General features: G+C 47.0%; 1 protein-coding gene across 1 annotated transcript; it reads left to right on the top strand.

Moving 5' to 3' along the window:
* The first annotated feature begins 801 nt into the window (after positions 1 to 801).
* On the top strand, positions 802 to 18,874 carry LOC127223901 (polypeptide N-acetylgalactosaminyltransferase 12-like). Its single transcript, XM_051186586.1, is given in 6 exon segments — positions 802 to 854; positions 1,306 to 1,359; positions 2,453 to 2,534; positions 7,841 to 8,184; positions 8,186 to 8,791; positions 18,670 to 18,874. Coding segments are annotated over 6 exon segments (1,344 nt in total).
* The last annotated feature ends 173 nt before the right edge of the window (positions 18,875 to 19,047 follow it).

Here is a 19,047-nt window from a genome sequence, read left to right as displayed (position 1 = left end):
TGGCTAGAGTCTTGACTTGAGGAGGGTGACAGATGGGACCATCCAAGTGGTATAGAACAGGGCAGGACCTGCCCAACCAGTCAGAGGTTTGCATTTCAGGGCCACTTAGGAAACTTGCCCAAAGGGCCATGGTGGCAACACCCCTCTCCCCTGCTGCTGTGCACTGAAGGGTTCACGGAGCACCCCAGAGGGACCACCTGATGAAAGTGGCCAAAGAAAGCACTGTTAGCAGCTGTCTGTGCAGACAGTGAGCTCGGCCCTGTGGGCCTTCTAACCCACCCCTGAGGGGTGAGACCCAGACCCAGCTGGGCATCTCATCTCAGCCAGCATCTACCATACAGCTAGCAAGCTCTCCCTCCCTCCATGTGAAGAAGAGAAAGAAAGAAGGCTCCACAGCAGGGCTGAGGAGAACAGCCCCCCATCCCCAGAACAACCACATCCATCCATTGAGCAGCTTGCCACTCTGAATGGCCTCTCATAGCCCTGGAGGGAATCATCCAGACAGGAAAATGGGCCTCCTGAGACATGCTGGGCAGAGACTGAGACTCCGTGTGGGCAGCCATTCATCCTCAGCACACAAAGAGGCTCACTAAACCAAATTAAAGCTATGGGGTCTGTGAGCCAACTAAGAGCTGTCACTGAGTTTAAAAGCTCTTTATTTTAATGTAAGAGATACTGAGCTCAGAATTATGCAGTTGGTAAAGTGCTTGCTTATCTTGCAAGTTTGAGGACAGACTTGAGTTCAGTCCAGCATAAAAATGCCTAGTGTGATAGTGCTTGCCTGCACTTTCAGAGCTGGTCATGATTCTGGGGGTTCATGGGTCAGCCAGCCCAGCACGATTGTTAAATTTCAGGTCAGTTAGACACCATGTGATATGTTGGGTTTCCCTTTCAGTCCAGTGTCCAGCTCAAAGCAGGGCTTCCTGGCCTGCTGATGTGTGAGGCTGGGGGCAGCATTTCACAGGAGAATTGGACCCTAGTGTGGTAGCACACGCCTTTAATCCCAGCAATTACAGACAGAGCCAGGTGGATCTCTGTGAATTCAAGGCCAGCCTGGTCTACAGAGGGAGTTCCAGGACAGCCAGGGCTACACAGAGAAACCCTGTCTCTGGGGATGAGCATGGGAGGAGGAGGAGTTTGGGGCACAGCTCAGTGGAAGAGCACTTGTTAAACAAGCACAAGGCCCTGGGTTGGGTACTCAGCACCACAGAAAGCAAGAAGGGAAGGCAAGCTGCTGCCTAGTAAGTGAGGAATAGGCAACAAGGCACACTGGACTTCACCCTGCCCTTCCCTCTCACCCTACAGTCTAGAGCCCAAACAGCAGAAGCCCCGCTTCACAGGCCCTCCCCTGCTGCAGAGGTGAGTGAAAAAGCGGTGAGGGAGGGGCAGGGAGACAGGACCCTGACCCCCCACTTTCCCTTTACCCTCTTTCTGCTCTGCAAGCCTTGAAGGGTTCCACCTGGTTCCCCACCTCCCATGAAACCTTTGACCTGGGGCCAGAGACACAATCTGAAAATGGGGAGGGTTCTGCTGCCTCTTTCTATGACTATTTTCTCGGCTGCCTGTGGGAGACTGGGAAGGCAGGAGCTCAGAAGACATTGCAGACAGTGCCGGGGAGGCAGAGCTGAGGGTCCAGGTGTGTGGGTCTGTCTGTGCCCCATGGTTAGAGGGATCTCCACAGCCGCGGCCACAAGTCAGGCCCAGAAACTTCCCTAGCCATACTCTGACATGGCTGGACAGACACCTGGAAAAGGCCCAAGAGGCCTCCCCAGCCTCCTACCTGCGACCTTCTTAGAGCAGCTCTGGGACAAATCTTGGGACCCCAGCCCAAGACTCCATTCTCCCCCTTGCTAGCTTTTCTTCCCATAGTCAGCAATGGGAATGAGACTTTATACTCTAGACTATACACACCCCACCTCCACAGAGAGAGAGAGAGAACAGCTCTGGACCCGAGGGCTGTTCCGCTTGGAACAGCTGCTCAGACTATAGTGCTGGCCCCAGGCCACCACAAACTCTGATGGTGCCAGCCCAGCCCCACATGTGCTCACTAAGGCTCTCCATGTTGGAGGTGTCCTCCCTACCCTTCCCATTGCTGTTCCCTGTCCAGGGCTGCAGAGCTATGTATGGTTGAGCAGCAAAATGCCAACAGGGACCCTAAAAGAGTCCCCAGGTCCTTCGGCTCCTCTCTGGAGGGAAGAAGCTAAGAAGAGCCTCCTCCTTTGAGCAGGTGGGGCACCATGTCTTCAGCTGAATTAAGAAGCTGAGCCCTTGGTGCAGTCTAGAGGACAGAGGGCCAGGGCAGCCAGGGACTCAGTGAAGGCAGAGGCTCAGCAAGGGCAAGAGGAAGAGATGCAGGACACAGGGCCTCAGAGCCCTGCACACCTCTGCCCAAGGTGAGGGGGCTGCTCAGAGCTCAACCTGACTCCATCCTCCCTGGCTGTCCCTGCCTCAGGGACTCTACCCCCTTTCCTAAGAACAGTCTCACCTCAGTCACCTTGCTACCCTCCTCTGCCCCAAAAGCTAGAGAACAACGGGTAAGAGCATAAAGCGCCAGACCAGTGCATCTGGGTAGAACAAGAATAGGAGTTGGGGGTGGGTAGAGAATTGCTTATCAACCAATAGGAGCTCAAGTCTCAGCAACCGCCCTGTGCTTGTGAACTTGAACCCCTGTACTGTACACCCATAACCATTTGCCCTATTTTGTCTGCCAAACATGACTGTCTCAGGACAGCCCTCGGGTTGAGCTCAGGTAGTGCTCTGGGCCACCTGTCTTCCTTCCAGATCCTCCCTGCAGGTCCGTGGTAGTGAGTGAGGTGCTCCTTCCTAATGTCCCCCAAGGGTCAGGATAGTGGCTGGGCTTGAGCTGAAGGGCTACAGGAACCTACCACCTTGCTTATTGTCCAACCAAAGAGGTACAGTGAAGGACCTGGCTGGCCAGGTCAGGTCGATCTTCCTGCTGGACCAGCCAGGCAAGGACGTGCCAATCACTCTACAGTGCCTCCAGGCTCCATTCTAATACCCACTGCACCCTGGTTTTCTCCTAGGGCCACCAGGTCACAAGTAGGAAACACCATGGGTCAGAAATGATCACAGACAGCCTTGTGGGAAGAGGCTCTGGGAAGATGACAAGGCTACAGCCCTTCTAACAGGTTGCTTCCAAAGCGAAACTCAGCAAACTGTGCTGTCTTTTAAGACAGGGGCAGGCCTATCTTAAGTGAGGCTGTTCCAGTCCCATCACAGCAAATGTCAGAGCACCCTGGAGTGATCAGACTCAAAGTGGAGCTCAGCGTCCAGGGACTGCACCTTCCTCTGAATATCTCAGCTTCTTTGGTCCAGTATCACATGGTGAGTAGAAACAGATCCTGGATTTCAACAGGGAATGAGCAATCACCTGCCAGTGTGTCTACTATCATGAGGATGCCAGCACTATGGCCCCAAGCAGAGTCTTTCCAGCTCAATATTTCATTCATTCCGGGAGCCCCCACCCATGGCTGTCCAAACAGCAGGAAGAAAAACCAGGAGATGCAACAGGCAAGAGGTGCTTATTGAACGAGTGCACTCTGGTGACAGCAATCTCGAGGAAAGCTGCACACCCCCCAAATGGTTCAGGCTCTCTTTTTATAGAGACCACAATCAGCATACATGCATGTGGCACAAGGTGATTGATTACAAAGTATGATCTCATGTTTGAGTGATCACCCAGGTATGACCTGTTCTTATTCAAAGGATAAACCATAGAATGACTTGGAAAGTCCCCAGACTGTCCGTTGGCCAGGTGTGAACCAAACAGGGCTGTTCATCTGTAATCATTTGTTCCAGGGCTGGGGGCCTATATCCTTGTTGTGGGCCAAGACCTGTGAGAAACTTTTTTCATACTCTGATTTTTCTCTTGGCTGTACATTTAGAGCCTTCAGTTATTCCACAAAGGTTTGATGATTCAGTAAGTAGCCCTATTTAACAGGATCAGCCTAGCATGACCACTAGCCCCATCACCACAGTAACCTTTCTTGTTCTCATAAATTTCTGTCTTTTCCTCCCATGTCAATGTCCATTTTTTATGATTTTCTATATCCTGCTTGCAAGAATTATTCTTCTGCCCCTTTCCTACATCCTTGCTCTGCAAACTAAAATCTTTCTATTTATGTAAGCAGAGTAGCAAGTACCTGCAGCGGGAATATGGCTGCCCGGTTGCCCACGTAGCGGTGAACTACAGGGCTCTGGATGGAAAGCACCCCGCACTCACCCTCCATGCTGGGATGGCCATAGTGTTAGCCCTCCCACCCCTGACCCTGGCTGACCAGACCTCTTGCAAATGGTTCAGCTTTCTGGTCCCTCTGGCATGCATCCAGTCCAGAGGTGGGCTGTGTCAAGGGCCGGCCACGCCCCTCTGGATAACTCACCTGCAGAACTGACCCTGATGGGATCCTCTGTGCTGCATGCCCTCCAAGGGCTCCCAGGCTCTCTGCAGACCCGGGTCAGCACTGGGATACACTCCCCATCCATTCATTCATTCATTCCTCATGGCACCCTCCTGAGTGACACTACTAGGAGCTGCTGTTCCAAGGAGCTCCCGCCGAACTCTGGCCTATAAGAACCTTACATGGGAATGGATGGTGGGGGTGGGGGACATGGGAGGGAGAGGGGACTGGGACTGTTATGTATAATAATAAAGAGAAAACAAAAAGACCCTTAGAGAGTAGAAGGACCCCTCCAGTCACAAGGCCTGCATGGGAGGCAGAACCCAGTCAGCTGTGAGCCCGGCTGTCTGATCTGTCTGAGCCATGTGTCCCTTCTCAATCTCCCAGCTATCTCCAGGCTCAAGTCCACCTTCTCAGAGTCACTCAGGGGACAGACTTGCTGCTGCACTGACTCTCCTCTTTTCAGCACCCACACAGTAATTCCAGTCTCTCCCGTGTTCCATCTCCTGACCCTGCCCTTTGGAGCGCCTGTGGTCACAGAGTCCAGGTTCACAGATTGGTGGCAGAGGCCAGCATTGTCAAGTGTGCAGTGTCTTGGTGAGAGTCCAGGGGCACCAGCTCTGAGAAAGGAGAAAGGACTCCCATTGCTTAGGGAACAGATCAGAAAGAGGAAGAGAGGATTGAGACTCAGTTGGTGGAGTGAGTACCAAGGCCCTAGCTTTAACCCCAGCACCAGAAAAAGTGAACAGAAAGAGGAAACACATTGTAAGGAATGCTTGATTGGATTAATTAAATGGAGTACATTAATTAAATTAATTAAATGGAATAATTAATTGCTTGCTGACAATAGCTTTAACTGCACACTTGGTATGCACTTAACATATTTCATGTAACACAATGAATCTTACCTAGAGCAATGATGCACACCTATAATACCAGCATTTTGGAAGAAATGGCAAGAGAATTAGAAGTTTAAGGTCATCCTCGGATACATAGCAAACCAGGGGTCAATCTGGGCTACAAGAGACAAGAGACACAGACACAGTAATGTAAGAGTATGGTTTTTCCACCTGCCGCCACTGGTCTTGTCCCGCCACCGCACCAGCCCCAAATAACACACTGAGACTCTGTATTATATATAATTCTGTTGGCCAGGTACTTGTTTCTTATCGGCTAGCTCTGCCTTAAGTATTAACCCATTTCTGCTGATCTATGTATTTCTCTTACCGGGGAGCCGGCCAGCATACTGCTTTCTCCCGACTCTCCATCTTGGCTCCTCCTTACTACTTCCTTTTTCCTCCTTGACTCCTAGTCCCGCCTATCTTGCTTTCCTATTGGCCAACAGTGCTTTATTCATAAACCAGTATGAGAAACATATACAGAATGACATCTCCCATCATCTCCTCTTTTCTGTCTAAAATAAAAAGAAGGGTTTTAACCTTAGCATAGCAAAATATATTATACAACAGTTATCAAATAAGAATCACAGTTAACAATATTTAGTCCATTAACATTTAGCAAGACTAAAAGAAACTATTCTATCATCTATCCTATATCTATCCTATATTTGTGAATCTAAAGTCCTATATGTAACTTATCTTTAAACCTAACTAATGAAAACTATAACCATAACTATTTGTCTTCAACTCCATTAAAGACCACAGAAGGATAGTATATAAACTCTAGAAATGACAGAGACAACTCACTGCCTGGTCACCCGAAGTTCTTTTGTAATCTTCCATCTTCAGCCCATAGGCCATAGTGTGTTTCGCAGACTCTTTAGCAAAGCAGGAAACTTTAAACTGTCTTCTTGTATTGGCAGTTTGTCAGTCACTTTCCTCTGTGTCCTGCAGACTGTCTGGCAGACTCTTCCATGAAGCAGGATCTCTGTAGCAATGTCCATCTTCAATCAGCAGTCACTTTTCGGTGGGTCCTGCATGTCCAGTTTATACAGCATAAAGTCAAACAGTCCAGACAAGAGCAGTATCTTGTCCAAATGGCTAGTCTTGCCATATTGGAAGCAAACTCTGTAACGAGTTTCTTCAATGTCCATCTTCATCTTCCTTTCTGACTCAGGTGGTGTTGCCAGGAGCAATTGTGCCTCATTGTCATGAAAAACCCTAAACCATTTTAAATGCCATATTCTGTAGGTCTTTGAAAGGTTTGAAGAATTCCTATCTATCTCAAATACATCTCTGCATATCTAGAAAACCTAACACTATAAGTTTTGACTATTAATGGTAACTATCGATAATCTGTACTAAATTATACATTACATTTCTAAATAAGCTATATAAACACAATACCTAAACAAAAGGAGAAATATACACATCATAAGATTGACCTTAAATTGTACCAATAAATGAAAATCCATTCCAAAACAAAGTAATCATATCTATACCATAATCCCCTTTTTACCTTTAAAAAGAGATTGGCTATGATCATTAACCATTTATAACCAAGCCCATTTAAATGAAAACAAACATTTATAAACAATATTTGGGAATTTGGGTGTCATTCTTTTCAAACTACTTCCTGCTGGTAAAGGGCGCTGTCATGGGGGAATCCTAAGAAGTTTCAGTACTTGGGAGGCAGAGGCATTCCAGGCTGTAGAGAGCCCATTGGCTGGATAACTTTATTGATGGCTCTCAGGTCTGTAAGCATTCTCCATTTACCAAATTTCTTTTTGATCACAAATACAGGAGAATTCCAAGGGCTGGTTGATTCCTCAATATGTCCAGCATTTAGCTGTTCCTGAACCAGGCTTTCTAAAGCTTCTAACTTCTCAGAGGTCATAGGCCATTGTCCTACCCAGACAGGTTCCTCTGTTAGCCATTTTAAAGGTAGGGCTTTTGGTTCCTCTGTTTGTTCAGCACTTGTATTCTGTTTTTGTACCGCCTGGATATTTGGTATCTGTCTTGTATACTTAATAATATTTTTTCCACAATCATGAGGTCATTTATGGTTCCTATCTAATACTGGAGGAATGTTAATCTGTGTATTCCATTGCTGTAATAGATCACGACCCCATAAATTTATCATTACATCAGCCACATATGGTCTCAACCTTCCTCTCTGTCCTTCTGGTCCTATACATTCAATCCATCTTGTGCTTTGTTTTACCTGAGACAGGGTTCCAATCCCTAAGAATTGAACATTTACCTCATGCAGGGGCCATCTTCGAGGCCAAGATTTATTAGATATGATAGTTACATCCGCCCCTGTGTCCAGGAGACCGTCAAACAGTCTATTATTCATCTTAACTATCAATCTAGGCCTATGACTATTTATAGCTGTTTGCCAAAATATACGTTTTTTATTTCCTTCTATCATGTTTGATTCAACTTCTGTCACTAGTTTGTCATCCAGAGCAGTACGAGTTTTTATAATAGGCACAGAATTTTCTAATTGTCCTGTGGGAGACTGTCTTCCACTGTCACTGTGAATGCCATGAGGGGTGGCTGGAGCCTTTGCTGCAGAGGATCCATGAGAAGGAGTCAGCAGTGGTGTGCCCCGTTATTGATGTGATTGACTGGAACACCTTCGAGTACCTGGGCAACTCCGGGGAGCCCCAGATTGGAGGTTTTGACTGGCGGCTGATATTCACGTGGCACGTGGTTCCCCAACGAGAGCAGGAATTGATGTGGTCCCCTATCGATGTCATCAGGTCTCCAACAATGGCTGGAGGGCTGTTTGCTGTGAGTAAGAGATATTTTGAATATCTGGGGCCTTATGATATAGGAATGGAAGTCTGGGGAGGAGAAAACCTTTAGGATCTGGCAGTGTGGTGGCACTCTGGAAACACATCCCTGCTCTCACGTAGGCCATGTTTTCCCTAAGCAAGCTCCCTATTCGCGCAGCAAGGCCCTGGCCAATAGTGTCCGAGCTGCGAAAGTGTGGATGGATGAATTTAAAGAACTCTACTACCACCGCAATCCCCGGGCCCGCCTGGAACCTTTTGGGGATGTGACAGACAGGAAGAAGCTTCGGGCCAAGCTCCAGTATAAAAACTTCTGGTGGTTCCTGGAGACAGTGTACCCAGAACTGCATGTGCCGGAGGACAGGCCTGGCTTCTTCGGAATGCTCCAGAACAAAGGACTCAGAGGGTACTGCCTTGACTATAACCCTCCTAATAAAAACCAAGTTGATGGCCACCAGGTCCTTTTGTACCTCTGTCATGGGATGGGGCAGCACCAGTTTTTCGAGTATATATCCCAGCCTGAGGCCTGCTTAGCTGTGGAGGAAAAGAAGGATGTCCTTGTCATGCATCTCTGCAGTGACACCATCCCAGAGAATCAGGAGTTCATCCTACACGAGGACGGCACTTTAGTTCACAAGCAGACCAGGAAATGTGTCAAAGCCACAAAGAAGGAGTTGGGAATTTGGGCGTCGTTCTTTTCAAACCACTTCCTGCTGGTAAAGGGCGCTGTCATGGGGGAATCCTAAGAAGACGCAGAAATCCTGGTTGTAGTCTGCGAGGCTGCTTTGTCCAAGCTGTTTTGAATGTTGAATCACCAGCAACTCTGTTTTAGGGGGTCTGGCTTGATCAAACCACATTAGTCTGGAAGGAATCCACAGCTTTTCATTTTCTGTGGAAACAAAAATAGAAATCCTTTTCCCCAGTAACTTGTCCTTGAACTTAAATTTTTGAGTTAAAGCATTTTTAAAATATATAAATTGAATTAATCCAGCAGCATTTCCTTCAACAGTTGTTGTTTCCTCAGCAGTCAAACAATACAAAAACAATATAATACCATACCAGATTCTCTCTGAGCTTTTCATCTTTACGTGGCTTTATTATTACTCCGTTTCTTTTACTTTTTATTTTTTATTTTTTGAGACAGGGTTTCTCTGTCCTGGAATTCACTCTGCATACCAGGTTTACTTTGAAATCACAGAAATCTGCTTGCCTCTGTCTCCCCAATGCTGGGATTAAAGGCGTGTGCCACCACACCCAGCTCCTCTCTGTCTTTTTAAAACCATTTTTTTTCTCCCAAGCCTATGTATTTTTTAAAACACACTGTAAACTTTTAGCACTTTTTCTTAATGTGAATCTGTCTGTACTGTAAATCTTTTTATAGCCACGAGTCTTTTATCAGGTAAACAACAACATTGCTAAAATGAAAGTCTTTATTGTTTCTGCCACGGTTTACAAAAGATGGCAGCGGCTATTTTACCGCCAGCAGTGAAAGCTGTGCTCACTGCCTTGGTCTGCATGCTGCCGGCTTGGAGATGTAGTCACTGCTATTGCCAGCTCTGATACACACTAATAAATTGTTAGCAGTGCTTCTTAAAAGCCGTGCGGGTCCCCCCCTCCTTTTTTATGCTGAGTCAGGAACCTTCCCTTAAAGGAGCCGTGCAATCTGCTTGTTTCTCGCAAAGCAGAGTCCAACCAAGAAAAATGCTGCTATCAAGAAACCTTGTTTGTGTTTGTTCTTTTGTTTGTAAAACCCTTTTTTAAGCTTTTGTTAACTTTTAAGTGGAAGTTCTTATTAGCCACGTGGGCGCCATCTGTAATGAGTATGGTTATTCCTCCCGCCGCCAGTCTTGTCCCGCCGCCGCCACGCCAGCCCCAGTTAACACACTGAGACTCTGTATTTGATATAATTTTGTTGGCCAGGTACTTGTTTCTTATCGGCTAGCTCTGCCTTAAGTATTAACCCATTTCTGCTGATCTATGTATTTCTCTTACCGGGGAGCCGGCCAGCATACTGCTTTCTCCCGACTCTCCATCTTGGCTCCTCCTTACTACTTCCTTTTTCCTCCTTGACTCCTAGTCCCGCCTATCTTGCTTTCCTATTGGCCAACAGTGCTTTATTCATAAACCAGTATGAGAAACATACACAGAATGACATCTCCCATCACAGTAAAGTCATTTCATGACCATGTGTCTGTGGTCACCAATGACCAGTACTACTTGGAAGATAAAGAGGTCAGAGGTTACAAATCATTGACAAGGATTACTGAATGAAAAACATCCATGGTGTCCGCAGCACCAACCATTGCCCAGTTGCTCCTTTCTCGTCCTGCCTTTGAGGTTGTCCCCTGGGCTCTTTCCGGTCTAAGGAATCCTCCCTGCAAATGACCTCATCCCTCAGTACCTCGGTCTGCCACTTGTGCCCTTACTTTTTCTTGGGCAAACTTCAGAAGCAGCCTCCTTCTCCAACAGCCTTTACCCCTTTACTCCAGACAAACCAAAAGTGTAAGGAGAAAAAAGCAGTGAGGACTGGAAAGGAGTGATCCAACCACCAGGCCTGTAAACTCCAGGATACTCCTAACAGAAGACTCAGGTTCCCACAAGTGCAAACCCTATAGTAAACACAGCTAGACTAGGTAGGGGTTGGGGACACTTTGCTCTCAGTTTCTTGGCTCCTGAGGGATCAGATCTTTATTTCCTGTTGTAGGACAGATGCCCAGTGTCCAGGGATTTCAGCTGGGCCATACCTAAGGAGCCTGTGATGGTTTGAATGGCACAGTTCCCATAGTTGTGTATATTCAAATATGTGGCTCCCTGTTGGTGAACTGTTTGGGAAGGACCAGTAAGTGTGGCCCTGTTGGGGGAGGTGCACCTTTGAAGGTGGGCTTTGAGGTTTCAAAAATCCACATGATTTTCTAGTGTTTCTCTGCCTTCTACCCTGGGATGATGTCTTTGTTAGGTTTCATTGCTATGAAGAGACACCATAAGCAATCCTGGCATGATAAAGGCAGGAGTGTGTCCTGGGCATGGCATCCTCACTGACAGGGACAGAATGAGACAGGAGGAAATCTCTGGGTGGCACCCACATGCCTGTTCCCTGGATGGATGGATTCCAGGAGTGGGATGAGGGGGTTCTCAGTCAAGGAGGGCTTGCACTTTAGAGCTAAAACTGCGCGTGCTTTTGAGGTCAGAGGACAGTCTGGGGGAACTGATTCTCTCCTTCTCCCAAGTAGGTTCTGGGGATTGAACTCAAGTCTTAGCTGCAAGTGCTTTTACCCACTGAGCCACCTTCCTGGCCTTGTTTTGTGATCTCCCTATGTAGTCAGTGCTGGTCTTCAATTAATGATTCTCCTGCCTCAGCTTCATGAGTGCTGGGGTTGTAGGTGTTTGTTAGCATGATCAACAAAGTCATGTTATTACAGGGACTCACTACGTATCCCTGGCTGCCTTGGAACTTACTAGGCTGCCCTCAGAGTCACAGAGATTTACCAGCCTGCCTTTGCCTCCTAAGTACTGGGATTAAAGATGTGTATACCTGGCAAATACATAATTTTCTAATAATGGTCTTTTAACCACATGTAAGTCATGAGCTCTCAGCCAAATAACAATTTCTGTTCACATACTGGCTCTGTAGGCACCTTGATCTTCGATATCCAGTCTTAAAGCATGGTGAGAATGAAAGCCATTAAAAACCACCACTCTGTTCACAGTTATGCTTTTTTCTTTTCTTTTTTTTTTTTTTTTTTAGGTTAAGTCTTAGAGGCTTAGTTAGGATGATGAAACACCATGACAAAAAAGTAAGTTGGGGAGGAAAGGGTTTATTCTGCTTACATTTCCACATCACAGTTCATCACTAAAGGAAAAGTCAGGACAGGAACTCACACAGGGCAGGAGCCTGCAGGCAGAGGCAATTGAGGGGTGCAGCTTACTGATTTGCTCCACATGGCTTGCTCAACCTGTGTTCTTACAGAGCCCAGAACTATCTGCCCACAGATGGCACCACCCACCTTGGGGTAGGTGGGCCCTTCCTCATTGGTCACTAATTGAGAAAACACCTTATAGCTGGATCTCAAGGAGATCCTTTGCTGAGGCTCCTTCCTCTCTGCTGACTCTAGCTTGTATTAAATTGACACACAAAACCAGCCTGTACAGGTTATTCAAGAAAGGGTTTCTCACCAGGTGGTGTATCGCGGTTAAATAAGGATCAGGATAAACAAATAGGCCGAATAGATGTTTATTCAGGGAGAAATAACTTACAACCTAGACAGATGAACACCAGGAAATTCAACCTGATGCTCTCCTGTCCGAGTCACACCAGCAAGAGAGCTTTTTCCGGCTCTCTCTCCGACCTCTTTCCACAGGTCACTTCCGCCCATGGTTCCACCCCCTAATGGGCGTGGTCAGTGCCACAGAAGGACTATCTCACTACAATTCCCCTTTTAGTCTAAAGAAAAGGCTTAATACAAAACTATATACAAAACAGTAAATAACAAGTGTGCTCTAAGAAAAGGAAAATTGAGAACAAAATGACCTACATATCCAGTCCTAGGGTGAAGGCATAATGGAGTTTACAATAGAGTTGTCCTAAGCTGGAAAACGTAAGTCTAGTACCTAAAATATCTAACTAGGAAGAGAGAATAATAGTTGTGATAGTTTAATCTTCAACCTCATCAAGACCTGAGAAGGAAAATAACAATACTAGAGTAGACAGGAAGTGCGGATGGACAACTTCCAAAAGGTGCAGCAAGGACAGAAACAGTACGCCACCTGGACAGTCACTCAAGGTCTCACAGCAACATTGGTACACCCAGTTTTGGCTAAGGCCAAGAGAACTTGACAGACCACAACAACAGCAGGGAGGTAGAATGGCTGTCTTACCCTGACTTGGCAAGGTCAAGCAGTCTTTTATATTTATCTCCTGCAAGCACATAGGACTGCATGTCCAAATCAGTGGTCAAGGTGGGGGCAATTCTTTGCCCAACAGGCCATAGCTGAGGCGAGAATGGACTCCAGCAGGAGCAACAACAGTGTCCAACATATTTTCGGGAAAGTGCACGGTGCTGTCAGGAGCAACAGTGTCTCATGTCAATGGAGTACTAATATTAAAACATTTAAATGCCATGTTCTGCATGTCTATGAAGTGATTGAAGATTAAGCATCTATATCTGACTAATCTCATAGGTACAGAAAAGATAATCTGTAATACTCAGGAACTTAGCTAAAAGACTGATTAAAACTTCCCTGAGTAAAGCAGGAACAAATACTTAAACAATATAACTATATACATATACATACATGTAAATCCCTAAAATAGAGGTAGAGTATAAATGTCAAGACAAGAGGTAGAACTATAAAGGGCAGCAAGATAAATATCCCAAATTGTATCAATATACAAAATGTCTTGAATACAAGAAAAGTATACATATATAGAATATGGTAAAAAATAATGTGCATAAAACATCGTAAGTGGAAAGATTTAACACAATATAACAAAATATAAACTTAATTTTACAGTGGTGGTGGCCCACACCTTTAATCCCAGCTCTTGGGAGGCAGAGGCAGGTGGATCACTGTGAGTTCAAAGCCAGCTTTGTCTACAGAGCCAGTGGGAGAAAGCCAACTGACTGGTGGGTGTCTGGGAAGCTGGCAGAGAGATTGTATTTGAACAGGGAGGTAAGAGGTGGCAAGGCTCGAGAGGGTAGGGCAGCACTGAGCCAAGGAATTTCAACATAGCCCAGCTTGTTGATAGAAAGCAATCACTGAAAACACTTCTGTGGGGGCTAAAAAGATGGCACAGAGGTTAAGAACACTGTCTATTCTTCCAGAGGACCCAGGTTCAACTCCCAGCACCCACATGGTGGCTCACAACAATCTATATTGAGATCTGGTACCCTCTTCTGGCATGCAGGCAGAACAGTATGTACATACATAATAAACAAACTTTTTAAAAGGTGGTGGTGGCACACACCTTTAATCCCAGCACTCAGGGGGCAGAGGCAGGCAGAGCTCTGAGTTCTAGGCCAGCCTAATCTATAAAGCTACACAGAGAAACTCTGGCTTGGAAAAAAAAAATCAGAATCTTGCCCCATTCCAGGCCCAGCACATAATAATTTGAATAAAGTCAGCATATGCAAGTGCCTTAGGGAGCAAATTGCATGTGGGGAAGACAGGTAAGTGACATACAGTGTTTCCAAAGTTACCATGGCCACTTTACTGCTGTGCAATCAATACTGCCCACCCTCTGGAAAGTACAGCTTAAGCAGGGCTGCCATCTGGTTACTTCCAGTTGAATACCTCTTCAACTTTTGTTCCTAAGACCCTAGGCTGAGAAACAACAAAAGGATTTAAAGAACCATTAGTCACCAGTCGATGAGTAACTCCAGGAAGAACTGAAGCAATTTTTAGCCTGGGATCAGAAAGGCAGGGAGACCTAGGAACAAAAGGCATGTTCTGAGCCCGGGAGGAACGCCAGCGCTATGTCCATCAAAAGCAGGTGGCCCAGCACCTGCTTCACCCTCCCTCCTGCAGAAGTCAGGGACCCAGCATGATGGGCTTCCCCAAGGGAAACTTGTCCCTGTGGAGAGGTGTGTAGAGCTGACTTCTGGGGCACTAGATAGACTAAGGAAGGCCAACTTTCTGACCTCAGTCTGGCTCCAGGACCTTGGCTATCCTTCCCACTTCTGCTTGCATTCAAATCTGCTGTCCAGATTACATCAATCTATGACTGATAAATCGATCAGTCTACACCACTACCCCGGGTTGCTCATTTACAAAATGTAAATCAAGTCAAGTGGTTCATGCCTGTATTCCCAGGACTTGGGAAGATGAGGCAGGAGGATCGCCACAGTTGGAAGTCAATTTTGGCAACATAGCAAGTATCTAGCTAACCAGAGCTGTACAGTGAGATCCTGTTAACAAAAGAAAAGAATGTGGTGGGACACACCTTTAATCTCAGCACTCAGGAGGCAGAGGCAGGCAGATGGCTGTGAGTTCAGGTCAGGCTTGGTCTATAGAGCTAGTTCTACAGGACAGCCAAGACTACATGGTCAGACTCTGCTTTAGAAATGAAAGAAAAAGCTGTGAGGTGATGGTGCATTCCTTTAATCCCAGCACTTGGGAGGCAGAGGCAGGCAGATCTCTGTGATTCAAGGCCAGTCTGGTCTACAAAGTGAGTTCCAGAATAGGCTCCAAAGCCACACAGAGAAGACCCTGTCTCAAAAAAAAGAAGAAGAAAAGTAAGGAAGGAAAAAGGGAAGGAATGGGAAAAGGAAAGGACCCACCAGAAAGCTGGAAGGCCAGAAGTGGCAAAGGCTGGATGGAGTCAGTGCCTTCCTTCATCCTGGTGTGCCTCTGCCCCTCGGATCCTGAAAGTGAAAGTCTTTCCTGTGTTTCTTGGTGACTGTCACTGTGTGTGTTTGCCACAGGAGAGCGCTGTGGGGCCTGTCTGTACTCACCTTCTTCAGGAGGGAATGCAGCTGCCACAGGTCACCATGGCCAACAGCTTGGTGGGACTGGGTGATCTCCTGCCTCAGAGGTGCCCTGCCCAGTCCCAAGGATGTCTGGTAGATGCAGGAGATCATGCATAGGTTCTGCCCACTGCCAAGCATGTCTAGTAGATACAGGAGATCATAGCACAAGTTCTGGCAACTTTTGCTGGCTCAGAAGTGTCAAACCCAGTTACTTTTCTTCCTCCATCTTTGAGATTGTTTTTCTTCATTTTGTTTATGGAGACAAGAGATCCCGAGGCAGCCTGGGCTGGCCTGAACTTGAGATCCTCCAGCCTTAGCCTCCCTGGTGCTGAGACCACAGACTCAGCTACATTGTGCTTTTAAACAAAACTTTGGCTTGGCTCGGGTTCATTTAAGGAGACAAGGTATTCAGTTGGGGAGTCAGTAAAAATTCCCTCTAAGGCTCTGTTCATCAGCTTTGCAAACCAGTGTCATGGCTGCAATCTTGAGATATCCTGATCTCTGAAGCCCTAGCTAGACCCCCAGATGCAGAGAGAGAGAGAAGTCAGCTGCTAGACTTTCTTTGATAAGCTGAAGGACCTGGGTGGGAATGATGCTTCCTTGGGATGTACTGTGTCCCCACAGTGCCTGGCTCAGTGCCCTGACTAGGAGAGGATAGGCTCCTTGGTGTGTTCCTGCAGGACATGCTAGCCTGTGTTACTGAGAGCCAGAGCCACTGTGAACTGTCTGGGCTGCCTCTCTAACTCCCTGGAGTCACATCCTGATGCTGGCAGTGTGTGTGTTCGTGTGTTGAGAGGCAGGAAGTTTCTCTAACCTACAGTTGAAAGTAAAGGCCTTTTCTAGGCTAACTTCCTGAGAAAGCTGGGAGGCCAAGGCTGGAGCCACCATGGTAACCAGCCCATTGGCAAGGCACTTGCCACAGAAAGATCATAACCCTGCTGGACCCTTCCCAGGGCTGTCAGAGTCCACCCAATGGACTATAAAGTCAGACTCAACAAAATGTTATGTCTAGGTGTTTGGCCCATGACTATCATTGCCCAACTTTGGAGGCTGATGCAGGGATGTGAGTTTGAAGCCTTTCTGAATTATATGGGGAGATGCTTCCAAAACCAACCCAACCCACTAGGTAATGTCCTAAGGCAAAACAAGGGGTGGGACAGGTATTACTTCCTGGCTAAAGAGAAGCTGTTTTGGAGCTGAGAGGATACACTATTTGGTCTGTGGTCTCCAGGAGTCATACTGCAGTACACTCTAGAGAAGGCTCAACACATGGTGACAAAGGGCTGAGGCTGCTCCATGCTGCATGAACAGAAAGGGAAAAGAAACATGGTGAGGGGCACTTGCTGGGAGGGCTCTGAGCCAGGGAGTTTCTGTTCACAGTTGATTCCCAGATCCTCAAGTGATCCCCAGAGGAGACAGCCTGTGAAGGGAAACCAAGCAGGGCTCAGCTCTGAGCTCCACATTGGCCTATCTGTTCCTGAAGACCAAAATCGCAGCTGCATAGACATGTTCCCACAGTTCCTTGGGCTGTGGACACAAAGACATATGAGCTCAGAGCTAACAGTGACAATGGTGACCATTCAAGAGCTGTCCTTGAGTCAACCCCGACCCCCATCCCCCTCCAGGGTTTTTCTGTATTGCTTCAGACCCTGTCCTGGAACTAGCTCTGTAGACCAGGATGGCCTCAAACTCAGAGAGAGCCACCTGCTTCTGCCTCCCCAGGGCTGGGATTAAAGGCTTGGGCCACCAACACCCGGCTGTCCTTCAGTTGTTTTTGCTAACCCTCCCTTAGCCCAGCATGGTAAACAAAAAGACACATCAAAATCGTTCAGATGTTAAGGGTTAAAAATCTTATTATCTGGGACATGTGGTTACTTCAAGGTTTAAAAATCTTATAATCATGTGGTTGATTCTATAGGCAAAAAAACTTGCCACAAAACCAAGTCATTGATTAGATACTTGGAGCCCACAGGTAGAAGAAAAGAACCAAGTTTGCACATAGTCTTCGAATATCCACGTGCACACCATAGAGTGTGTGCACCCCCCACACACACCCTTTCCACATACACACACACCCTCTCTCCACACACACCACCTCTCCACACACACATACCAAGTAAATTAAAAAAATGTAAATTTAAAAAACATTGCCAGGCAAGATGGCACACTCCTTTGATCCTAGTACTCCTGTGGCAGAGACAGGTAGATAGATCAACGTGATTTTGAGACCAAACTGGCCTACACAGCAAGTTCTAGACAAGCCAGAGCTACATAGTAAAACCCTTGCTTAGAAATTAGAATGTGCAATCCTAGAACTGGGGAAGTAGAAACAGGCAGATCCCTGGGAATCCATAGCCAGACTGCGTAGACTAAGGATTTCCAGGTCCTATAGGGTATCTGATACGTTCGTACATGCATATCCAGGTGTTGTGGTGCACACCTTTAATCCCAGCACTCAAATGCAGATGGATCTCTGTGAGTTCTGGGCCAGGCAGGAGACATGATGAAACCCTATCTCAATAAAGCAAAAAAGAGCCAGGCAGTGGTGGTGCATGCCTTTAATCCCAGCACTAGGGAGGCAGAGGCAGGTGGATCTCTGTGAGTTCAAGACCAGGCTGGTCTACAAGAGCTACTTCCAGGACAGCCTCCAAAGCCACATAGAAACCATCTCAAAAAACAGAAAACAGACAAAAAGCAAAAACACACACGTATGCTCCTGGCAAGATTCAGTATGTTGCATGAAGTGTGTTTAGTGCATACCAAGTGTGCAGTTAAAGCTATTGTCAGCAAGCAATTAATTATACCTACAATGTACTCCATTTAAGTAATCCAATCAAGCATTCCTTACAATGTGTTTCCTCTTTCTGTTCACTTTTTCTGGTGCTGGGGTTAAAGCTAGGGCCTTGGCACTCACTCCACCAACTGAGTCTCAATCCTCTCTTCCTCTTTCTGATCTGTTCCCTAAGCAACAGGAGTCCTTTCTCCCTTCTCAGAGCTGGTGCCCCTGGACTCTCACCAAGACACTGCACACTTGACAATGTTGGCCTCTGCCACCAATCTGTGAACCTGGACTCTGTGACCACAGGCACTCCAAAGGGCAGGGTCAGGAGATGGAACACGGGAGAGACTGGAATTACTGTGTGGGTGCTGAAAAGAGGAGAGTCAGTGCAGCAGCAAGTCTGCCCCTGAGTGACTCTGAGAAGGTGGACTTGAGCCTGGAGATAGCTGGGAGATTGAGAAGGGACACGTGGCTTAACTCCGGAGCAGCTTATATCAAGGCAATGGGATAGGCGCCTTACAAGATCTGGGAATCCACTCAGGCTGGGCGTGGCAGGAGGGATCCTTAGGATCTCTGAGAGTCTTCCAGCTCTAGAGCTCTAAGGGAGCTCTTTGGACAACAGTTCTCAAGAGTGCCACCCTTGGGGTGATCAGCGCCACAGGCTAATGAGGGGGAATGGTGTGG

The sequence above is a fragment of the Phodopus roborovskii genome, unplaced genomic scaffold (assembly GCF_943737965.1).
Source record: "Phodopus roborovskii unplaced genomic scaffold, PHOROB, whole genome shotgun sequence".
Classification (NCBI taxonomy): domain Eukaryota; kingdom Metazoa; phylum Chordata; class Mammalia; order Rodentia; family Cricetidae; genus Phodopus; species Phodopus roborovskii.
Note: the sequence above shows the minus strand (reverse complement) of the source record. Positions and strands in the feature narration are given on the sequence as shown.